Source organism: Pteropus medius, unplaced genomic scaffold (assembly GCF_902729225.1).
Source record: "Pteropus medius unplaced genomic scaffold, Ma_sr-lr_union100, whole genome shotgun sequence".
Classification (NCBI taxonomy): domain Eukaryota; kingdom Metazoa; phylum Chordata; class Mammalia; order Chiroptera; family Pteropodidae; genus Pteropus; species Pteropus medius.
This window is the reverse complement of record NW_024354502.1, coordinates 22,034,780-22,054,989: the sequence shown is the minus strand read 5'-3', so window position 1 is coordinate 22,054,989 and position 20,210 is coordinate 22,034,780. Positions and strand designations below refer to the sequence as shown.

The 20,210-nt window shown below is 31.7% G+C and overlaps 1 protein-coding gene across 15 annotated transcripts in view; it reads left to right on the top strand.

Moving 5' to 3' along the window:
• Positions 1-20,210, top strand: part of VPS13B (vacuolar protein sorting 13 homolog B) — a 685,469-nt gene that overhangs the window by 303,326 nt on the left and 361,933 nt on the right. For all 15 annotated transcript variants that reach the window (XM_039853834.1, XM_039853836.1, XM_039853835.1 and 12 more), the window contains one exon: positions 3,604-3,835. In XM_039853834.1, coding sequence (XP_039709768.1) covers positions 3,604-3,835 — 232 coding nt within the window. The remainder of the gene's footprint in view (positions 1-3,603; positions 3,836-20,210) is intronic.

The following is a 20,210-nucleotide window of genomic DNA, read 5'->3' as shown; positions in this document are numbered from 1 at the left end:
TTTAGGCAATAGTTTGTGTAAACTATGATTTAGGCAATAGTTTGTGTAAACTATGATTTAGGCAATAGTTTGTGTATTTTGGTGGTGTCTATATACATAGTTCAACTGTAAATAATAATAGCATTTTAAATTAAAAGGACTGTAAATATTATTTATAAATTTGTGAGGGCTAATATATGGATCTGGCATATAGTAGATACTCGGTATATGTTTATTGACTATTTAGCAAACACTTAGGTGGCAATTATATGTTACATCTTTATATCAATATTGATTTCCCTCCATTTACAGATCAAACTGAAGTGATGGACAAATTAAATAACTTGTCAAAGGTTCCACAGCAGGAATTGTACCCATTTGGCTGACAAGTCAGTTTTTTAAGTTACCTAACTACCAGGTTGTTCTGTGAAATGAAATAACGAGCATGCATTAAACAATTATTTTAGTTAACATCTATATCTGATGCTAATAAAACTAATTGTTCATTTATTTAATAATTTTTTTAGTATCTGGTACATGCTAGGCACTGTACTATGTACTGAGATAATAGAGTGAACAAAATAGGCAGTGTCTGACATAGAGCTTGTGCTCTAGTGAAAATTCTATTGATAGTTTAAAACTCTATTGTTTTAAGTTTTTTAAGCACTGAGATTATGTCTTTTGTCTCTGTGTTCCTGACTTCCTGTTCAGTTCATTGTAAATGTTAAAGAATTCATGAATTAAAAAAAAAAGTGAATGAAATTATACCCTGAAATGTTTCATTTTTTAAAACATTTAAAGCTGTTTCCTGAAACATTTATTTCATTCTGTAGAAATTTTGCAAAACATAATTATTGCTGGAGTCTAAAGTTTTAAAGCAAGAGAAACATTTGAGAAGAAGAAATAGGACTGTTATTTAAAAAGGCAGAAAAAATTTTAGAGCATTTATATTTAAAGTGTTCTATATGATAGACAGCAGGCTAAACAAAATGTTCAGATTAATGATAAATGAAACCTGTCTTAGTCTCTTCTTTTTCACAGAGTGTATCACAGTTATAGAGCAAACAATTTAGAAAAATCTAAGTTTACCAAATCTTACACATGGGGGGTACACAATGGCATCTTTTCAAATGGCACATAAACCTGGAACTTCAGAAAAAATATCCATGATGATAATTTTATTTATTAAAATAAGAATACCAAATAATTTCTACTTTATTGATTTATCTTCAGTATGTAATACTTAGATACGTAGCCCTTGACCTAAGAGGAATCAAAATAGGGGTGGTTCTGCTTCAAGAATTTGTAATAATCCCTTCACTTTAACACATGAATATTGGCAAAAGAACACGTTGCTACCAAAACTGAAATAAGATCCTTGAAACAGAAAGGATGTTGCCATGGAAAAATGAAGTAACACTCAGTGCAGCTGTGATGCATTAATGAATAGGATATTTTTTTTAAAAGATCATTTGTGTTTGGTGTGGCTCAGAGGGTCCCAACCAGATGGTTTCCATGAACATGATCTGACCCCCAGTTTGAGGACTTCTTACTGGCAGATTACTTCATTTTCTTTCCCTTGGATTGTCAGATCCTTACATTAATGCAAAATTTACTGCTGCAGTTTTCTGTTCACTTGCATAAATCATTCAACATTTTACATTGAAACCACAATTTTAGACATATAGTTTAACAGTTATTTTAAAAGTGTAAAAAGATTTATGTGATAGCTTTAGTATATATAATATATGTAACATTATAAATTTGAGCAATTTGGATTATGTATATGTTTTGGTTCTTATCATTAAAGAAATCCCCACAACATATATTATATTTAGAAAGTTTATTTTTTTAGAGTTGTTATGTATCTCATGCTAATATACTATTGATTCTGTATGCATTGCTCAGGTTGTTAAATGTAATGAAATAATTTGTTTCTGAATTAGTGGAATTTTAGAATATTTTGTGATTTTTGAAATTTTGGCACAATTTCAATTCGTTTCTCACTCAGCCTTATATGTATATATTTGTATATGGCGACATGTTAAGCCAATTATGTCACATTACTGAAAGCTATTTTTCAACATAGCATCAGTACCTACATGAAGTATTAAATACTTATAAGGTCAAATCAGTATTTATATGGGATAATATGCTCTCAGTGTGCCATTTTAACTTGTGTTATTGAACACTGACAATGACTTATGTTAATATTTAAAAACTTAATACATCTGAGACAATATATACTTCTGTTTCAGAATAAAAAAGTATGTCGTAATCTTAAATCAATTAACTACTTAACATATACACACTTAAATTGTCTAAGCTGCAAGATAAAATTCTAAAACTAAAAAACGAGCTCATAATCTATGAACCAATGTATTTGTTTTTGCAAAATTTTACTTATATTTTTCTTCACTGAATTCATAAGTTTGTCCATGCACAGAAATGTTGAAGCAAAGATGAGAAAGTTTGCTTATTTATAAGGCTGGCAAATTATTTATTGTATTAAGGAATTCCAGCTGTTACATATCATTATGCTCTCACTAAGGAATATGTAAGCCCCCAGAGAAGTAATATTACTATATTGTTAGTTATCTTTTATTTAGTACATTTGCTAATATAATTGACTACAATATCCAAGTATTAAGCAAACAAAGTTTATTTTTATTGCACTTTCAGATAATACCTTTGTATGCCAAATATTTTGTAGAAAATTAACAGGTTATATTTTTTATTTTCTTAAAAATAATTCAAGTGTGCTAGTCTGTTTGGGCAGTTTACTAACCTGGTACAGGATATTACTTTGTAAGAACCAACTAAAACTAATAGACCAACCTACGTTGCTTTTGAATTAAGAACTTACAATGAATTCAGGTTAATCTTGTTTTACCTACCTAAGGCCCTAGCAACCCAAGTGACTACACTGGTGATAGGGAAGTATAAAAATTTCACATGAAATCACAGTAAAAGCAAGGAATAGCGCTCTTAAAGTCTTCTGAATTTTCTTTATTACCATGTATGTGTTTATATATAACAAATATGATATATATACTTGAGTCTTGGTATACATGTGTATAAAAAGAGAAAGTATATGATATAAATGTGTTCTATTTTAATGTTTGCCTTGAGATATCATCTGAACATTTTAAACATTTTTTTCTTATATTTTAGTCTATAAAGTAAAAAAGGATGAGCCAAATTCATATAGAATTAGAAGTTTGTGTGTTTTTTAAAGTAAGAGCAATAAAATGGTAGTCAGTTCTAAGGACTTAGCTGGTGTTAACAAAATCTAATGAACCGCAAAAGGAGGAGGATTTTCTCACCTTTTTTTGCCAGAACATTTTCTAACTCAGTTATGTTTCTTGGATAGAACTGTGGAAAGGCAGATATGTTTTCAGCTCATGTCACTGCACCCATTTGATCAGATGTATAGCAAAAAACAAACCTTTTCAAGTGTTTGTTGTGTTCTTTAGAAAAAGAAACTCATAAAGACACAAGTATGGGACATTTTCTTTTTTATTCGCTTGCCTGTTTATTCTGGTAAAGATATTGGTATTTGAAGGTATGTTTATTCTCAAATTTAGCCTGATCCAAATATTTAATTTTGCTTTTCTTTTCTAGCTTGAAGTACAATCTTGTTGTGTATTCATTCCAAATGATAGCCTGCCTTCCCCAAGTACAATTGTATCTGGTGACATTCCTGGAACAGTAAGAAGTTGGTACCATGGACAGACCATGCCAGGAACACTTGTTCTCTGCCTGCCTCAAATAAAGATTATTAGTGCTGGCCACAAGTATATGGACCCTCTGCAGGAGATTCCATTTGTTATCCCACGACCCATCCTTGAAGAAGGTACTTTTAAAGAAATTCTTTTTATGGTTGTTATATCTATATATACTGATATTTTGAATTTTGTTAGTTTTTTAATATGCTAGTGCATATGTAACTCAGTTTTATTGAAAGATCTACACGAAGATGAAAGTGATCTACAAAGCAATCTAAAAAGAAAAATCTACAAAATAAATGAACATGAAACTGTGATGCTGTTTATTGACAGCCACACCTTTTAATTATATCCATGTATAACTACATAAATGGAGACTGTGCAAAACATCATATGCAATATAGTATAATCATTAAAATGCTAAGCATAAAAGTGACTTAAGTTGGTTTCAGATGTATACATTAGGCTGAATTAAGAATGATTAGTAGGTTGATCTAAATTTAAGCTGCTTGACTTATGAGTGAGTATATTGTAACATAAATAATCAAATAAATATATCAAGCATATTTCTGCATTTCTCATTTATTTAAATAAAGTAGATAGTTATATGGTGATTACAGCCATAACTCTTAAGTAAATACTTGATTTCCGATATTGCGGTATTTTCAGTTGCAAATTGGTATTCTTTTGAACTTTGACATATTCATCGGAAGCAATATGTGAACCTGGAAAAGTTTTAAGTCACAAAGTAAATAATGTGAATCTATATTTTAATAACAAGATTCAAATGTTTGACAGTTTTTAATAGGTCAACACCTTGTTCATGTTGTTAAGATGCAAGTGTATCAATCCTGACAGCTTTCAGATTACTGCACATACTGTTATTGAAGAGCAGATATGGTCTGCACGGTTTTTGACTGTGACTTGAAGTTGATTTCTCTCTATTTTTCTGTGCACTGAAATTTCCACTGCAAGCTAGTTTTCTCATATTTGTCAGAAGTGAGCATTGCCAGAAATTAATGTTGGCAATGTTTAAGATTATTAAATGTGAATGTTGTTAAATATAAAATAATAGAATTCTAAGAGTTAGAAAGAACTTGTTTAGAGTTTTTCCTATGTGAGGGTCTTTGTCTTAATGTGAGGGTCTTTGTCTTAATGCAAGGGTCTTTTCTTTAGCATACTAGACATATCTGTTCTTTGCTAATTACTTTTGGTTATAAGGAATTCTTTATTATCACAACAGCTATTGTATATCATATCAAGGACATGCTAGCCTCTTAAAGTGAGCTGGAGAGTGATCCTTCAACTCTGGAATAAATTTTTTGTAGGATTAAAATGATTTGTCCCTTGATTTTTTTGTTGTTGAAACTCACTAATATTTGTGTAACAACTCTTTAAGATATAATTTGCATATTTTAAAATTCCTTTTAAAGTATACAAGTAGATGATTTTTAGTGTATTTAGTTTTGTGCGGCCATCACCAATATCAAATTTTAGAATGGTTTTATCACTCCAAAGAAGAATTGATATACTAGTAGCAGTTACTCTTCATTATTCCAGGTATTTCATATGAATGGAATCACACAATATGTGGTCTTTTGTGACTGACTTGTTTCACTTACCATAATATTTTCAAGACTGATTCATATTGTAACATTATCAGTCTGCATTCTATTTTATGGTTGAATTATAATCTATTTTGTGGATATACCACATTTTCTTCATCCATCAGTTGATGGATATTTAAGTGGTTTTCACGTTTTAGCTATTTTGATTAATTCTGCTATGTTCCTTCTTCTACATGTTTTGATTTCAATTAGATATATGTATACCTAGAAGTTGTTGGTTCATATGGTAACTCTGTGGTTAAGCTTTTGAGGAATTGATAGAATGTCCCCCCAAAATGTCTGTACTATTTTACAATCCTACATCAAGGTATGAAAGTTCTTATTCACATCTGTGTCACCACTTGTTATTGCCTGTCTTTTTAGTTCTAGCCATCTCATTGCATGTGAAGGAGTATCTTGTCATTTTAATTTGCACTTCCCTGATCACTGATGATGTTGAGCATCTTTTCATATGCTTGTTGGCCATTCATAGATTTGTTATTTGTTCTTATTCTATTTAGATTATTCGCCCACTTTTTAGTTGGGTTATTGGTCTTTTTATTGTTTAGTTAAAAGAGTTCTTCATATATTCTGGATATTAGAACTTTAGTAGATATATTATTTACAGATATTTATGGATTGTCTTCCCTATCTTGATTTTTGCTTTATATTTTTTAATTCCATTTTTTCTCTGCTGTATTGGAAGTTATTCTTTACTCTTCTTTTTATTTTAATCTTAGAAATTAACACTTTTTATGATGTAAATTCTGGTCTTAGAAATATTGATGCATTCATTTTTAATTTATTAAATTATACATAAATAAGCTATTTACTCTGCAAGGTTTGGAAAATTTATTCAGTAAAGGGCCAGATAGTAAGTGTTTTTAGTTTTATCAGCTATATGGTTTCTATCCCAACTACTCTACTCTTTGTAATGTAGAAGCAGCCATAGATGATTATATGTCAATGAATTGACATAACTATGTTCCAATAAAACTTTATTCAGCCAGATTTGGTCATGGACCCTCTATTCTGACTCATATACTAGTGCCTTACTAATCATTCCTTCTCATAGTATCATTCCTTTCTTGTATCTCAGATAATTTTCCTTCTGGCTTTTTGTGATGATCTGCTGTTAGCAAACTTAATTTTGTTGTTTGAAAATGTCTGAATTTTGCTCTCTTTTTTAAAAGATATTTTGCTAGATAGAGAATTTCTTATTAATAGTTATTTTTATCTAACCCATTAAAGATACCATTGTTCCAACACTTGCTTTTTATTGCTCTTTTGAGGGATCCACTGTCATTTTGTGTTTCCTTAAAGATATTTATCCTTTTTCTCTGACAACTTTAGAATGTTTTTAATCTGAGTTTTAAAGTTTTAGTATCGATGACCTTTATGAGTTCTGCCAGTGTTCTGGATTATCTCTTCAGATTGCCTCTGCATAATTCTTTCTACATATATGTTCTTCTTTTTCACCTTTTTAATGTATTTTTCTTATTTTTCTTCTCTTTGACTCGCTGACCTGCATTCTGAGTTAGCTCTTTAATCTGATCCTCTAATTCATTAATTTTCTTTTCAGTTATGTCTAACATGCTATTGAACTTGTTCATTGAACTCTTGAGTAAACTTTTATATAATTCTAGTATATCATACAGAAAACTGTACAACTCTTAGTGTACAGCTTTACACTTCATAAAATAAACCCATTCATGTTACTGGCATCTGAAATCAGGTAAAGAATATTATCAGCATCCAGGAGATCTCTAGCTTCTTACCAGCCACAGTTTCTTCAAAGGCAAACTGTATGTTGACATCTAAAACCATAGTTTTCCTGTCTTAACACTTTATTTGTTAAATTTAAATTTCCTTATGATATCCTTTTCATTTTGCTTGTTTTTTAAAACATCTTGCTTTTTATTCATAATTTTCAAGACTTTCTTATATTTCTTCATACAAGAATTATTTATTTTATATTACTAATTCCTGCTGACTCTTGCCTATTATGCCTAGTATTTCTTGTGCATTTTTGTTTCTTTGTTGTTTTGTTTTTTTGGGAGGTCTACTTATTTTCCTTGCAAATTTCTCTCTAGAAATTTTTTCAAACTAGCCTGAAATTTTTTCCTGTGCATGTATGAATTTACTCTTGACATACCGAGAGCATTACAAGTTCAGGGGCACTTGAAATTAAATTCTTAGATGTTTTTGTGCTACACAGATAATAAAATTTCAAGCCACAACTTCTTATGAAGTTTAGCTTGTGGTTATGAGTATTTTTCTTCCTCTGTTCAAAGTTCATGTTTCTGGTAGAGTTTGTGATAGGGTCTTATAGAGGGGACAAGGTCTAGATACTTATTTCTATTTTACCCTAATATACTGTAGACACTTGCATTTGAGCCTTATGTCCTATTGGGTTCTATACTTCGAGTGGGCCTAGGGCTTTATCTTTAATCAGCCTTAGCTGTGAACACGGGTTTTCAGTTTCACCAGTTTCAAAATCCCTCAAGCCATTTGTTTTGCTTGTGTCTGAGTTTCTGGCTTCCCTCAATTCCTGGCCTTAATAATCCTTACTTTTTGGGAAATTCTTTAATGAACATAAGAAGATAGTGTGTGTGAGAAAGCCAATCTATATAAATTTCATTTATAATATGTGTTGTATATAAGCATTTTATAAAGATATTTATCATTTTTATTTATTTTTTAGCATTCAGGTCATTCAGGGCACTAAATTTACTGTATTGCTGAAAATAGAATCCCTCTGTGATACAAAGGTGTTGTGATTATATTACACTCCCTTTTGTCTAATGGATTTTATCAAAGGACTGATATGTACTGCCCCACTATTCTTTATCTCTGCAATGCTCATTTAAAATCCCCCTTATTCCTACAACACTTCTTCCAACTTCTACTATTTGTCCTTTTTGTATGATAAAATACCTTGTTCTTATCTTGTTTTTCAAATTCATTATGAATGACTTTAAGAACTATAGTAGTCTCCATCTTCAAAGCATAAGATGTATTATATTCTGTGATTTTTTTTTTTTTTTTTTTTACCTAGAACTGAATTAGACAGCATTTAGTTTATTTTGAACTTAAAAAAGATATATCACATACCAGGTGGAGTGGGGCTAGAATCATATAGAAACTTCTAAAGACTATTTGTCATACTCCCTAGGAGAATATAAAGTGACTATATAATCAACATTGAAACTTAAAGTAAAAACATTTTTTTAACCATATAGTTATCCTCATTGGCCAAATCTACCCTGAGGAAAGGAGATTATTTCAAGGTATTTAAATCTTCTTTAGGTATTAAAAAAACTGTAGACATTAACTTTTTATATTGGACCACAAATTTAACTTTTTCGTCATTTTAGAGGGTTCTTATAAAAATGTACAGGTATAATGCTTTGATGGATAAGTGTAAAGAATAATTTACACTTTATCCTTATACTTGTACAAAAATGGAGAATCTGAGGTCTAGTACTCATTTTATCAGCTTTCAACTAGTCCTTGTGGTTTCATTGTCACTCTGCATTCTCTTTTTAAAACATAATTGAGTATTAGAACCTATCAAGGAAAGATGTCATGAATCACTTTTATCCTTTATATCTTACCCCTCAGGACCACAGTCACTTGCTATTTATCTATTATCTTTTCATATTTAAACTCCCCCCACCCCTGACAGTTCTTATCTGCTATCATAGCCTCTCCCGTTCTTATGGTCTTTTTCGATTTATATTTTTTTTCTCTCACTGTGATTTTGCTGGTTTCAGAACGTAGACAAATATTTCCAGTCATTCATGTTTAAATAGATATAGATTGTATCTAAATCAATACAACCTTCCCATTATACTCTTTTCTAGTCTGTTTCCCCGATATTGTTGTTTTCTATTTAGCTCAATTTTGTTCAGTCACTGTTTTCTGGCAAGTATAGAGAATGGATTTGGGGAGGATAGTGCAGGGGAAGGTAGGAAAACTGGAGAGAAGGAGATTAGATATTGCAGTCAGCTATATTATAGTTGTCTGGAAATATGACTGTCAGAACCAGATACTGGGGATGGGGATAAGGATGGAGAGAATGAGAAGAATAGAGAAATATTTAAGAATTAACAAAAAACTGGCAAAACTTTGTGACTGAAGTAGTTATGGATAGTGAAGGAGAAGTAAATGTGTAGAATAGTTCCATGGTTTCTAACTTGAAAATCTGTGTAGATGTTTATGTAGTTAGTATTTTAATTACAAATAAAGAGGTTTAGGTTTTGGTGTGGAAGGTAAGAAGGATAAATTTAAATTGGGACGTATCGTGAATTGGGACATTCAGGTAAATGCATCTAATGAGATGTTTTATATATGGGAGAAGAGCTCAAAAGAAGGATCTTTGTTAGAGATACACAATAATAGCAAGAAAACCATGGAAAACGATGTGATTGCTCAAAGTCACTTCTATAGTGATAAGTAAGTAGAATCCAGATAGAAACACTAACTTTTATTGGATGAGAAGGAAAAGAATAATCTGTGATGGAAACTTCAAATAAAAGATAAGGTAAATAGAGGAAATCCATGAGCAAATAGAATTGTGGATCATTTGACTACATATTAGAGATACCCAATAAGATAAAGACTATAACCGTGAAAGGGGTGTAACAACTTTAAGTGGTTGGTTTCTCTTCTCAGTACTTTCAGAGGAACAGTGTTAAGACAAGTCAGATAATGGACTTAAGGACTGAACAGAAAATAAAGAATTGATGCAAGAAATATACAGTGTTTTATTAAAAATTATTTGAGAAAGACACCATTAAAGAATAGAGTTCACTGAAGATTTCCTACTAAAGGCAGAAGTGGTACTGGTAAACCTCATTATCAAACAATTTTTAAATCTCTAGTCTCTTAGATACTTTTGTATTTTAGAATTCTTAGCAACAAGAAGTTTCTCTCTCTGGCCCTTTTTCCTCCCTCTTTGATCTCCTGACCAAAGGAAATTCAAATTCCTCTCCTTTTGTCATATATTTTATTTATTTTTGCCTGACATCTCTTCCATGCCTTCCCATGAGTCTTTGGGTAAATTTAAAATCCTTAACTTGACCACGAAGATTTTGTATAAGTTAGTCCTGCCCACCTCTCTAGCATTACTTTCTGCCACTTTCCCTACTACTGACAGGTGCCCAGTTCCCGCCCCCGTAGCCTTTTCTGTGTTCTTTGAACAAGCGCAGCTCTCAATTAATACAGGGCCTTAACGTATGCTACAAATGTTACTTCCTTCTTGGTTCTTTTCTCTAGGCTTCCTTCTCATCCTTCAGGTTTTAGGGTATTTCACTTGTCAGATTCCCTTATTCTCTGCTCTCACTGCACCTGACTCATCAGTATTCCCAGTAATAATTATTTTTGTTCATCATCTGCATCCCCTAGTAGCGTGAAAAGGGCAGGAAACATCCGTCTCGTTCACTGTTTTATTCCTATCATCTAGCACAGCGCATGGCACAGAACAGGAGCTCACTAAATAATTGTAGAGTAGGCTATTCAATAAATAATTTTTGGTTGCTATAGGAGAAAACTTTAAAAATGAAAATATCAACTTCTAACTTGTCTTCAGGTTCATAAACAATTGAGAAAGAATTCTTAATTATTATGATATGGAAAAAAAAACACAGAAAAAAAGAAACCCCATTACAAAGGTGATCAATAGGATAAAGAAGATGGGTTCTTACTATAGATTTGAGACTCCTCTGTACTGAACTTAGACTTCTAAAGTCCAAAATGAGGAACTGTGTTGAAATGTGTCATCTGATTTCAATTGCTGTGGGAAGGGAGAGATGATCTCTAATATACTCTAATATAGCTAGATTCAACCTGCATAGCGTAGGGTGTTTGGGTCAGAATCAACATCTTGAGTTTCATTAGGGAGCACTTGCAGTGAAGCTTGCAGATGTAATTTGCTACATCCAGCTCACACCTTTCAGCAGATGGGTTTCTACACTGTGCCTAGCAGAGGTTTGTTTTTTTTTCTTTGAAAGAGTTGCCTGTGACTTTAATAAAATATTTTGACAGAAATGGAATATTGAGATCACTTATAAATTAAAACTTTGCTGTTGTTGGGTTTAGTGAATTTTAGTAGAAACTGATGTTAAAATTGTTGAGCACCTATGAAAAACACAAGGGCTATTCTTCCATGTAATTCTGGTTCACCTTAGTGGTTTATATGTATTATTTCATTAAAGACTTTTAAAAATATCATAGTTTGATAATCATAATTTTACTTGTTCTGAAAGGTGATACACTACTGTAATAGTTTCTTTCAAGTTTTATTGTCTTTAGCTTTAATCCTTAAACCACATGTAAATGAGATTCCTTTGGGAAAGGAGAGAGCTCAGAAAACAGCTTCAGATTTGTTCTTGATATTGTTTTTAAATAAAGCTCTTGAAAACCGTGGTATATGTATTACAAGTGAAATTAAGCTGTTGAACTGCCTAAATGTAGTTAATATGATTTCTATAGATGTATAGAAATTCTGTAGATTTCTGAGTAGTTCACATCCAGTCAGCTCCATCATTTGTTTAGTCATCACTCTGTGACTTTTAAAGTCTGGAAAAGGAACCTTTTTTTATTTATTCCCTCTTAATTAATTCTGCATTTCCTACCCCATATACTTATTTTAAAAACAGAAAGCAATATGGCAGATCTAATATGCTGTCATATTTTTCCTGATCATCTTTTTAAAATAAACTAATATTTTGGTCTTAAGATCTTGAAAATGTGTTTTTAAATTATACCAAGGTAACAGTCTCATTAGAGAATTTTTTTAAATTGAGATATAATTGACATACAATATTGTAGCTTTAAGGTATATAACATTGATTTGATACGTTTATATATTGCAATATGATTACCACCTCACTAACAACTTCTATCAGGTCACATAGTTATCATTTCTTTTTTGTGCTGAAAACATTTGAGATCTATTCTCTTAGCAACTTTAAAGTATGTAATACAGTATTGACTGTAATTACGGCGCTGTGTATTAGATCTCTGGGTTATACCATTTATCAACATCTGCCCAATAATAATGCCAATTTAAATTTAAAGTTGTCCATTCATCTAAGTAGTCTAATTTGTTGGGACATTTAGAGTTGTTCATAATACTGCTTTTTAATCCTTTTTAATTTCTTTAGGGTTAGTAGTAATATTCTTTTATTCCTGATTTTGGTAATGCGTGGATCTCTCCCCCTCCCCCTCCCCTTCCTCCTTCCCTCTCCTCCCTCTCTTTCCCTCCCTCTCCTCCCCTCTTTTTCCCTCTTTCCCTCCCTCCTCCCCTTCCCTCCTCTCTGCTTCCTTTTTCTTCTTTGAGGTTAGCCTATGTGCCTATCTAAATGGTTGTCAGGTTGCTGATCTATTCATAGAACTTAGTATCATAGATTTTTTTTTTCTATTTTTTTTTTGTTTTACGTATCATTGATTTCTGCTCTAATCTTATTTCTTTTTTCCTACTTGCTTTGTTTTGGTTTTATCTTATTTTTTTCCAGTTTCTTATGGAGAAAATTTAGGTTATTGATTTGAAAAATTTATTCTTATAAGATATAAGTATTTAATGCTATAAATTTCTCTTTAAGCACTGCTTTAACTGTATCCCAGAAATTTTGATGTTTTTATTTTCATTTACTTCAAGTATTTGGTAATTTTTCTTAGGATTTCTTCTCTGACTCCTGGGCTATTTAGAGATGTGTTATTTAACTTCCAAATATTTGAAAATTTATTTTTTGTTGCTGTTTTATAATTTAATTACACTGTGGTCTAGAACATAAAGTTGAGTGATTTTAATTATTTTCAATTTATTAAGGCTTGCTTTTGGTCTAGCAGGTGGTCTGTTTGGAAGAATGTTCCATATGCGCTGGAATGTGTTTGGGTGCAACATTCTATGCATCTGTTAGGTTGAGTTGGTTGATATTGTCGTTCTTCTATAGCCTAACTTAATGTCTCATTATTCTGTCAGTGATTGAAAGTAGAATATTGAAATATTCAAGTATTATAGTTTCGTTGCCTATTTTTTCTTTAAATTTTGCCAGTTTTTGCTCCATGTATTTTGAGGCTTTGTTGTACATATAATCGTTATGGCTTCCTAAAGTATTGACCATATTATCATTATGAATTATCTTTCTTGTCTCTATAATAATTTTCTTAGATCTATTTTATATGGTATTAAAGCTTCTTCAGCTTTTTATGGTTATAATGTTATGGCATATCTTTTCAGTCCTTTTGCTTATAGTTATGTTTTTGAATTAAGATCTTATTCATTTAGAGAACATTTAGTTATTACTTTTTTATTCAGTCTGACAATCACTTATTCTTAAATGAGGTGTTTAGACCATCTCTATTTCATGTAATATTGACATATTTGAACTAAATTGGTTATTTGCTATTTATTTCATGTTTTTTATTTCTCTGTTTTGCTTTTACTACCTCCTTTGTCTTAAATGTAGACTTTAGTGTACCATTTCATTTCCTCTATTGCTTTTTTTCTACTAAGTATTTTTTAAATGGTGGCTCCAGGAATTATATTATGCATCTGAATTTATCACACTCTACTTCAGATATTGTCTAACTTAGTTCTGGTAAATTATAGAAAATTTGTTCTAACATAGTTTTGTTTTCTACCCTTTTATATTCACATATATAAATCTCTGTCATAATCCAACAATTTGGTGTTATATTTATTGCTCTATATAATCAACTGCCTTTTAAAGTACTTAAGAGAAGAAATGAGAACTAACACATTTATAATATTTCATATTAACCCACATTATTTGTCATATCCAGTGCTCTTCGTTTCTTCCTGTGGGTTTAATTACCACCTGAAGAATTTAGTATTTCTCATAAGGCCACTTAGCTAGCAATGAATTCTCTCGGCTCTTATTTATCTTAGAATGTTTTTATTTCACCTTGGTATTTGAAATATAATTTTTCTGGATATAGAATTTTGGGTCGAGAGTTTATTTTTTCCTTTCATGTATTTGAATGTGATTTTTCCACTGCCTTCGGAACTCCATTATTTCACATAAAGTTGGCTTTTAAACATACTGGTTTTTTATTGTATGTATTATTTTTCGTTTGCTGCTTTCAGGATTTTCTCTTGTTTAGCTTTCAACAATTTGACTATGATATATTTAGGTATTACTATCTTAGTATTTATCTTGTTTAGGCTTGTTCGAGCTGGTCGGGTACATATGTTAATGTTATTCATCTTTTGGGCATTTTTCAGCCATTATTTCTTCAAATATTTTTCTGTTCTTTTCTCTCTTTAATTTTTTTGTGACTTCCGTTACATTTATATTACTGCACTAATCCAGGTGTTGTTTCTTCAAGTCTCTGAGGCTCTGTTAAGAGTGTGTGTGTGTGTGTGTGTGTGTGTGTGTGTGTGTGTGTGTATGTGTGTAATATATATTTGTTTTTATTGTTATTTGTTTTTCAGGTTGCATAATTTCTATTGATCTGTCTTTAGATTCATTGATATTTTTCTTGTGCTATCATGAATCTGCTATTGAGCTTCTCTACTAAATTTTTCATTTCAGTTGTACTTTTCTACTTTAAATTTTTATTTGACTCTATTTTTTTCTCCTTATGAGATTGTTGATTTATTGTATCATACTTTCATTAAAAAATCGTTTTTAAATTTTTGAACACAGTTCTAATAGCTACATTGCTGTCTTGTGCTACATCCAATATCTGTGGACAATTTTTATTGACTATTGTTTTCTTGTAATAGGGCACACTTTCCTGTTTTCGTATGTCTAAAATTATGAAAATATTGAACATTTTAGGTGTGTGTGTATATGTGTTCTTTTACCCCTTAGGGTTAGGTTTTTTTCTTTTTTTCTTTGTTTGCCTCTTTGTATAGTAACTTCCTTGGGCTAAATCTGTTTCTTCCTGTGTGACCTCTGATATCTCTACTTAGTTTTGTTTTGTTCTTATTATTTTTAGTTATATTTTAACCCTGGTTTCTTAGGTATCACTCCTGTGTCTTATTTTAGTGGTAAGCCAAAAGTGAACAGAAGTTGTTTCGAGTAAGGTTTTCATCTTGTACTGATGGATCTGTATATGTGTACAATTATACATTCAGTGTTCTGGCCATTTTCATATATGCCACACTTTTACTTTTCTCTGAGCCCATCCATATATCAACTGTGCATGCTTGTTACCTCAGTTAGGAATACGCTTGCCCCAAGCACATCTACAATCTCAGGCTAGTTAGAGTACTAGGCCCTCTCTATTCAGCAACTACTGAGATCATCTTTCTCTGAGAGCACTCTGGGTGTGGTGGTCATTCACCGCTGCAAATCAGGTGACCTCTCTTTGTCCATGACAGCAGTGCCTCCAGTCCTTGTGGCCTGCCACACTGAGCAAGCTGTAGGGGAGATAGGTATGGCTTTATGCAAGAATATTATGGATTCTAAGCCTTCTTACCCAAAATTCAACAGTTTTTTAAGCATAAATGCTTTTCAGATTGTTGTATGCCTTTCTCTTATTTCCACAGTGCAGAAATAGGTTTTGTTTTGTTTTTTAATCAGTTATGGCCAGCTCTATAGTTTACTTTTGGGATGAAGATTTGTTAACCTCCTTTCTGGCCATAACTATAAATCTCAATTATTCCCCTCATTTTGTCAAGCCACTTCCTAGGCTACTAGTTTTCTTCATACTTAGCCTGGAAGTGGTTACATTACATTATCTCATTAGTGTTTGGCTCCATTAAGAGTCAGGCAACACAGTGATTTGAGACTTGCAGAAAGACTAACCCATGACTGCTTTACACAGAAAAAGACTATGAGCGTGGTGGGCACTTAAGAATTTTAACTACTGTCCAGTGCACTGTGTATAATAAGTAAGACAAATGTATAGTTACATACTTTCATGGATTCTCAATTTCTTGGAATGAATTGCAGCTATGGATCATTACAACTATTTGACATCTGAGCTTCTCTTATGAATTTCCTGAGAATTTTTGGGAAAATGGTGTTCATTGATAATTTTTGTAAGCCTTTTATAATCTAATGGCTTTCCACTCCTTTTAGCTATTATAAACCTTCACCACTTTCTTCAAGGTTATCTGATATTTTCCCTAAACATAAATCTTTTTGTTACTTTAATGAAAGCATTAACAACTTTCAATCCAAACATGTTCCCACCTTTGTACTTACTGTTCTCCTTCTAGCACACTTTTCTTCCACATAGCCTCATGGCTCATGCCTTTGAAGAATGTCATTTTATCAGAGATGCTTTACTGTTCTATCCTATCTTAAAGTGGCAGCAGTGTCACCTGCTCTATTACCCAGCTTAATTGTTCTTCGGAGCATTTATCACAACCAACACACTATATATCATTTAATTATCAGTTTATCTTTCCACAACCGGGCTGCAAGCTCCATGAGAACAGTGAGTTTATATTGTTCACCACTATGTCCCTGGATCCTAGAATAACATCTAGCATAGTTTTTAACTCAGTAAATATTTTTTGAACAGATAAATCTGCCTTATTGGAAATAGTCTTTAGTCTGCTGCCAGTACTTGAGACCTAGCTATTTTCACTCACCTTTTAATTCTCCTTCCTTCCTTACTTCCTTCCTTCTTCCCTCCCTCCCCAATATTTATTGAGTACATACTTTATGCTCTGCACTGTGTTTTTAAGGAACTTGCTTCATCAATTATAATTTTCTTATTTAACCCCGTTTTGCCATATAAAATGCTAATTTTTTTTCATCACATTAAATTAACAAAACAATCCTCTTCCTTGCCAAATCCAGTGGAAACCTTTGAATCCTTGACATTGTTGGTTGATTCCTTTTTGAATTCTTTCTTAACTTGTGGATAACCACTCTCTTTGGTTTGTTTCCTGTGGATCATGGCTGCTTCTTTTCCTCTACCTTTTTCTTAAATATAGGTATTCTTCATATTTATGGCTTCCCTGGATATTCTCATCTATACCTATGCCTTAGCTATCACCTTTTCACTGGACTATATCTATATGATGAGATAATGAAATGGTTTACAATCTATAAGATTATCACATACATGGCTTCTTTGATCCTTTCTTATATAACCAGGTGTCTGTTTCATCTACACTGTCCATCATATGGCACTTATAATATGATAAAATCTTGTGTTATAGAGTGGCAGGAATCTTCCATTCCAAAAATTGCTCTGTTCCTAATTTCTGATTACTCATTCTTATTTTTGCAGTAACACTTGTCAGCTTTAGCATGTCTTTGAAGTGGTTCACGTGAACCTCAGAGCATGAAACCACATTTGTACTAAGTTATGGATACACATAATCTCCAGAACTTAGGTTTCCTTCTATTCGGTTTTCTTCAGTGTGAGGTTTTCAGGAAGTAGAGCTCATTAATTTAAAATCCATTTAGATTTGGAATAGTTTTTTGAATCGAAAGAGCCCTAGGGCCATCCATGAACTTCCCATTTATCAAAAAATATTCTTTAAGTAATAAAACCAAATAATACAAAAAGTAAAATTTATCAGGACTTACTTTTCACCTTTTGTTTTACTCTTTATTCCTATCACTTTCTTTTTGTCATGAAATTGGTTCTTTCACCATAATGAAGTAATCAATCAATTTTTGCTAGCAGAAAATGCCTGAAATAGCTAAAAACTTCATGTGGAAAAGCAGAGGATTTAGGAATAAGCACTTGTTACCCAACACGAAAGGTCAGGGAGAGCTAGGATTCTTACCTAAATGTGTCTCATGCAAAATCCAGGCTTATTTTGCAGTAAGGCAGTGTCATAGTGTTCTGATGCACTCAACCAATGTTTAAACTTTAGTAAATTAGTAAAATCTGTCAATTATATAAAATGAACACACAAATGTTTATTTTATTTTCAAAGAATACTCATTTATTAGGAAAGTTAACATTCCAAAGCTTTTATATCATTAACCTTGAGTTTTATCTAACACCTATAAATAATTCTGTTATAGAAGTCTTGGGAAGGTAATACAGTGTTACCCCTTTAGCCACAAGGGAGATGTTCTAAGACCCCCAGTGGAAGCCTGAAACCACAGATAGTACCAAAGCATATATATACTATGTTTTTTCCTATAACTACATGCCTATGATAAAGTTTACATTACCAATTAGGCACAGTAAGAGAGTAACAATAATAACTAGAAATAAAATAGAACAGTTGTAACTATACTGTGATAAAAGTTGTGTCAATGTGTGGCTTCTCTCTCAAAGTATCTTATTGTACTGTACTCACCCTTGTGATTATGTGAGATGAAAACTGCCTTATTAAGTTGAGAATTTTCACCTTTTACTTAAGGCAGCACTTTATAGCTTCTCTTTGGAATATCCAAATTGCCAACATCACTACTCTTGTGTTTTGGTGACATTATTAAGAAAGATAAGGATCGCTTGAACACAAGCACTATGATACCCCAACATCCTGGGCAGAATGGAGCAGAATGGCACAAAATTTCATGAACCTACTCAGAATGGCATGCAATTTAAAACTTATGAATTGTTTATTTCTGAAACTTGCCATTTAATATTTTTGGACCACAGTTGACTGTAGGTAACTGAAAGCATAAAAAAGAAAACTGCGGATAAGGGGAAACTACTGTAGGTTTGACTCAAATCAACTAAAATGACTATATGTACTATGTGTTGTGTTAAGAAAAATGATTAAATCTAGTTAATATCTAGGACGTTTGCATTGTAAACATTTTATAAGCTTTATTTTTATTATTGTTGTAAATGTAATGTATATAGCTGAAATCTTGGGAAGGGAATAGTCTCTTAAGCATCCTGCTTATCTGTTATGAAAGTTTTGAGAACATGTTGTTCATAAAATACTTATTCAATTAAATAGCTTAATAAGATAGGCATTTAAGGGAAAACTAAAGTAACAATCAAGAAACAAAAAATAGCATTTTAAAATAGGGATATTTAGAATACCTTATATTTTCTTTTCTAAAGTATAATTCATATATCATATCACTGAGCTGTGAGATGCAAGAAATATTTTATAATGTTTCCTTAATTATGTAGGAGTTTTCATATAATAATTTAGGTGAGGTGAGGGGTGCTGTTAGCGCTAAGTTCCTTTACAAAAAAATGTGAAATTATAATATTTCTTAAGACAACCTATAGAAACTGAGGTGTTTCTTGCTAGCTAACCATATGACCCTAAATTAAGTCCTTCATTGTTATAATGTTGACGGCTCTTTCAAAGCGGTAAAGAGGCTGCTAATACCTTAATTGTCTGAAGGAACAGTACTATTATTTGAAGTCTCTTCTAGTTTTAAAAGCAATAATTGTTCTAGTTTTCCATTGTTTATAATGGAAATCATAAGTTTTAGAGAATCTTAAAAACCAGTAGTTATATTTATTGAATAGTGAAATTTTGATGATTAAGTTATGATTAAACCAGTAATAACTTTCAGAAGTGAATAGTGGCTTTAGCTGTGAATACTCAGATTTCTTGATGTAGAGAAGATATCTCACAAATTTGAAATCAATTATTCATTATTTTTCTTCTGATTATTATATTTTATAAATGCAGTATGTTTCACATTACCCAATACAAATGGTATTTTGTTCCGAATGTAGAATTTTGGTTACAGAGCAAATAAAACTATGGGTTGCTCAGTTTTATTTTCCTCTCCTCTAGGCATTTCAGCTGTTCTCTACTAGGAAAATTAATTACACTTTATATCATTTGCAATGCCTTCATTCCTTGAAAATACCCATTACTTAATTAGTATCACTTAAAATTAGAGAACTCTTCTTCTTAACTGTATTTAAATCAATTTAATGTTAAGTGATTTGGGGAAACACTGTCAGCAATTTTGGCTCATTTGTATTTGTGGAATACGGTGTATCTGTCTTATAATAGGTA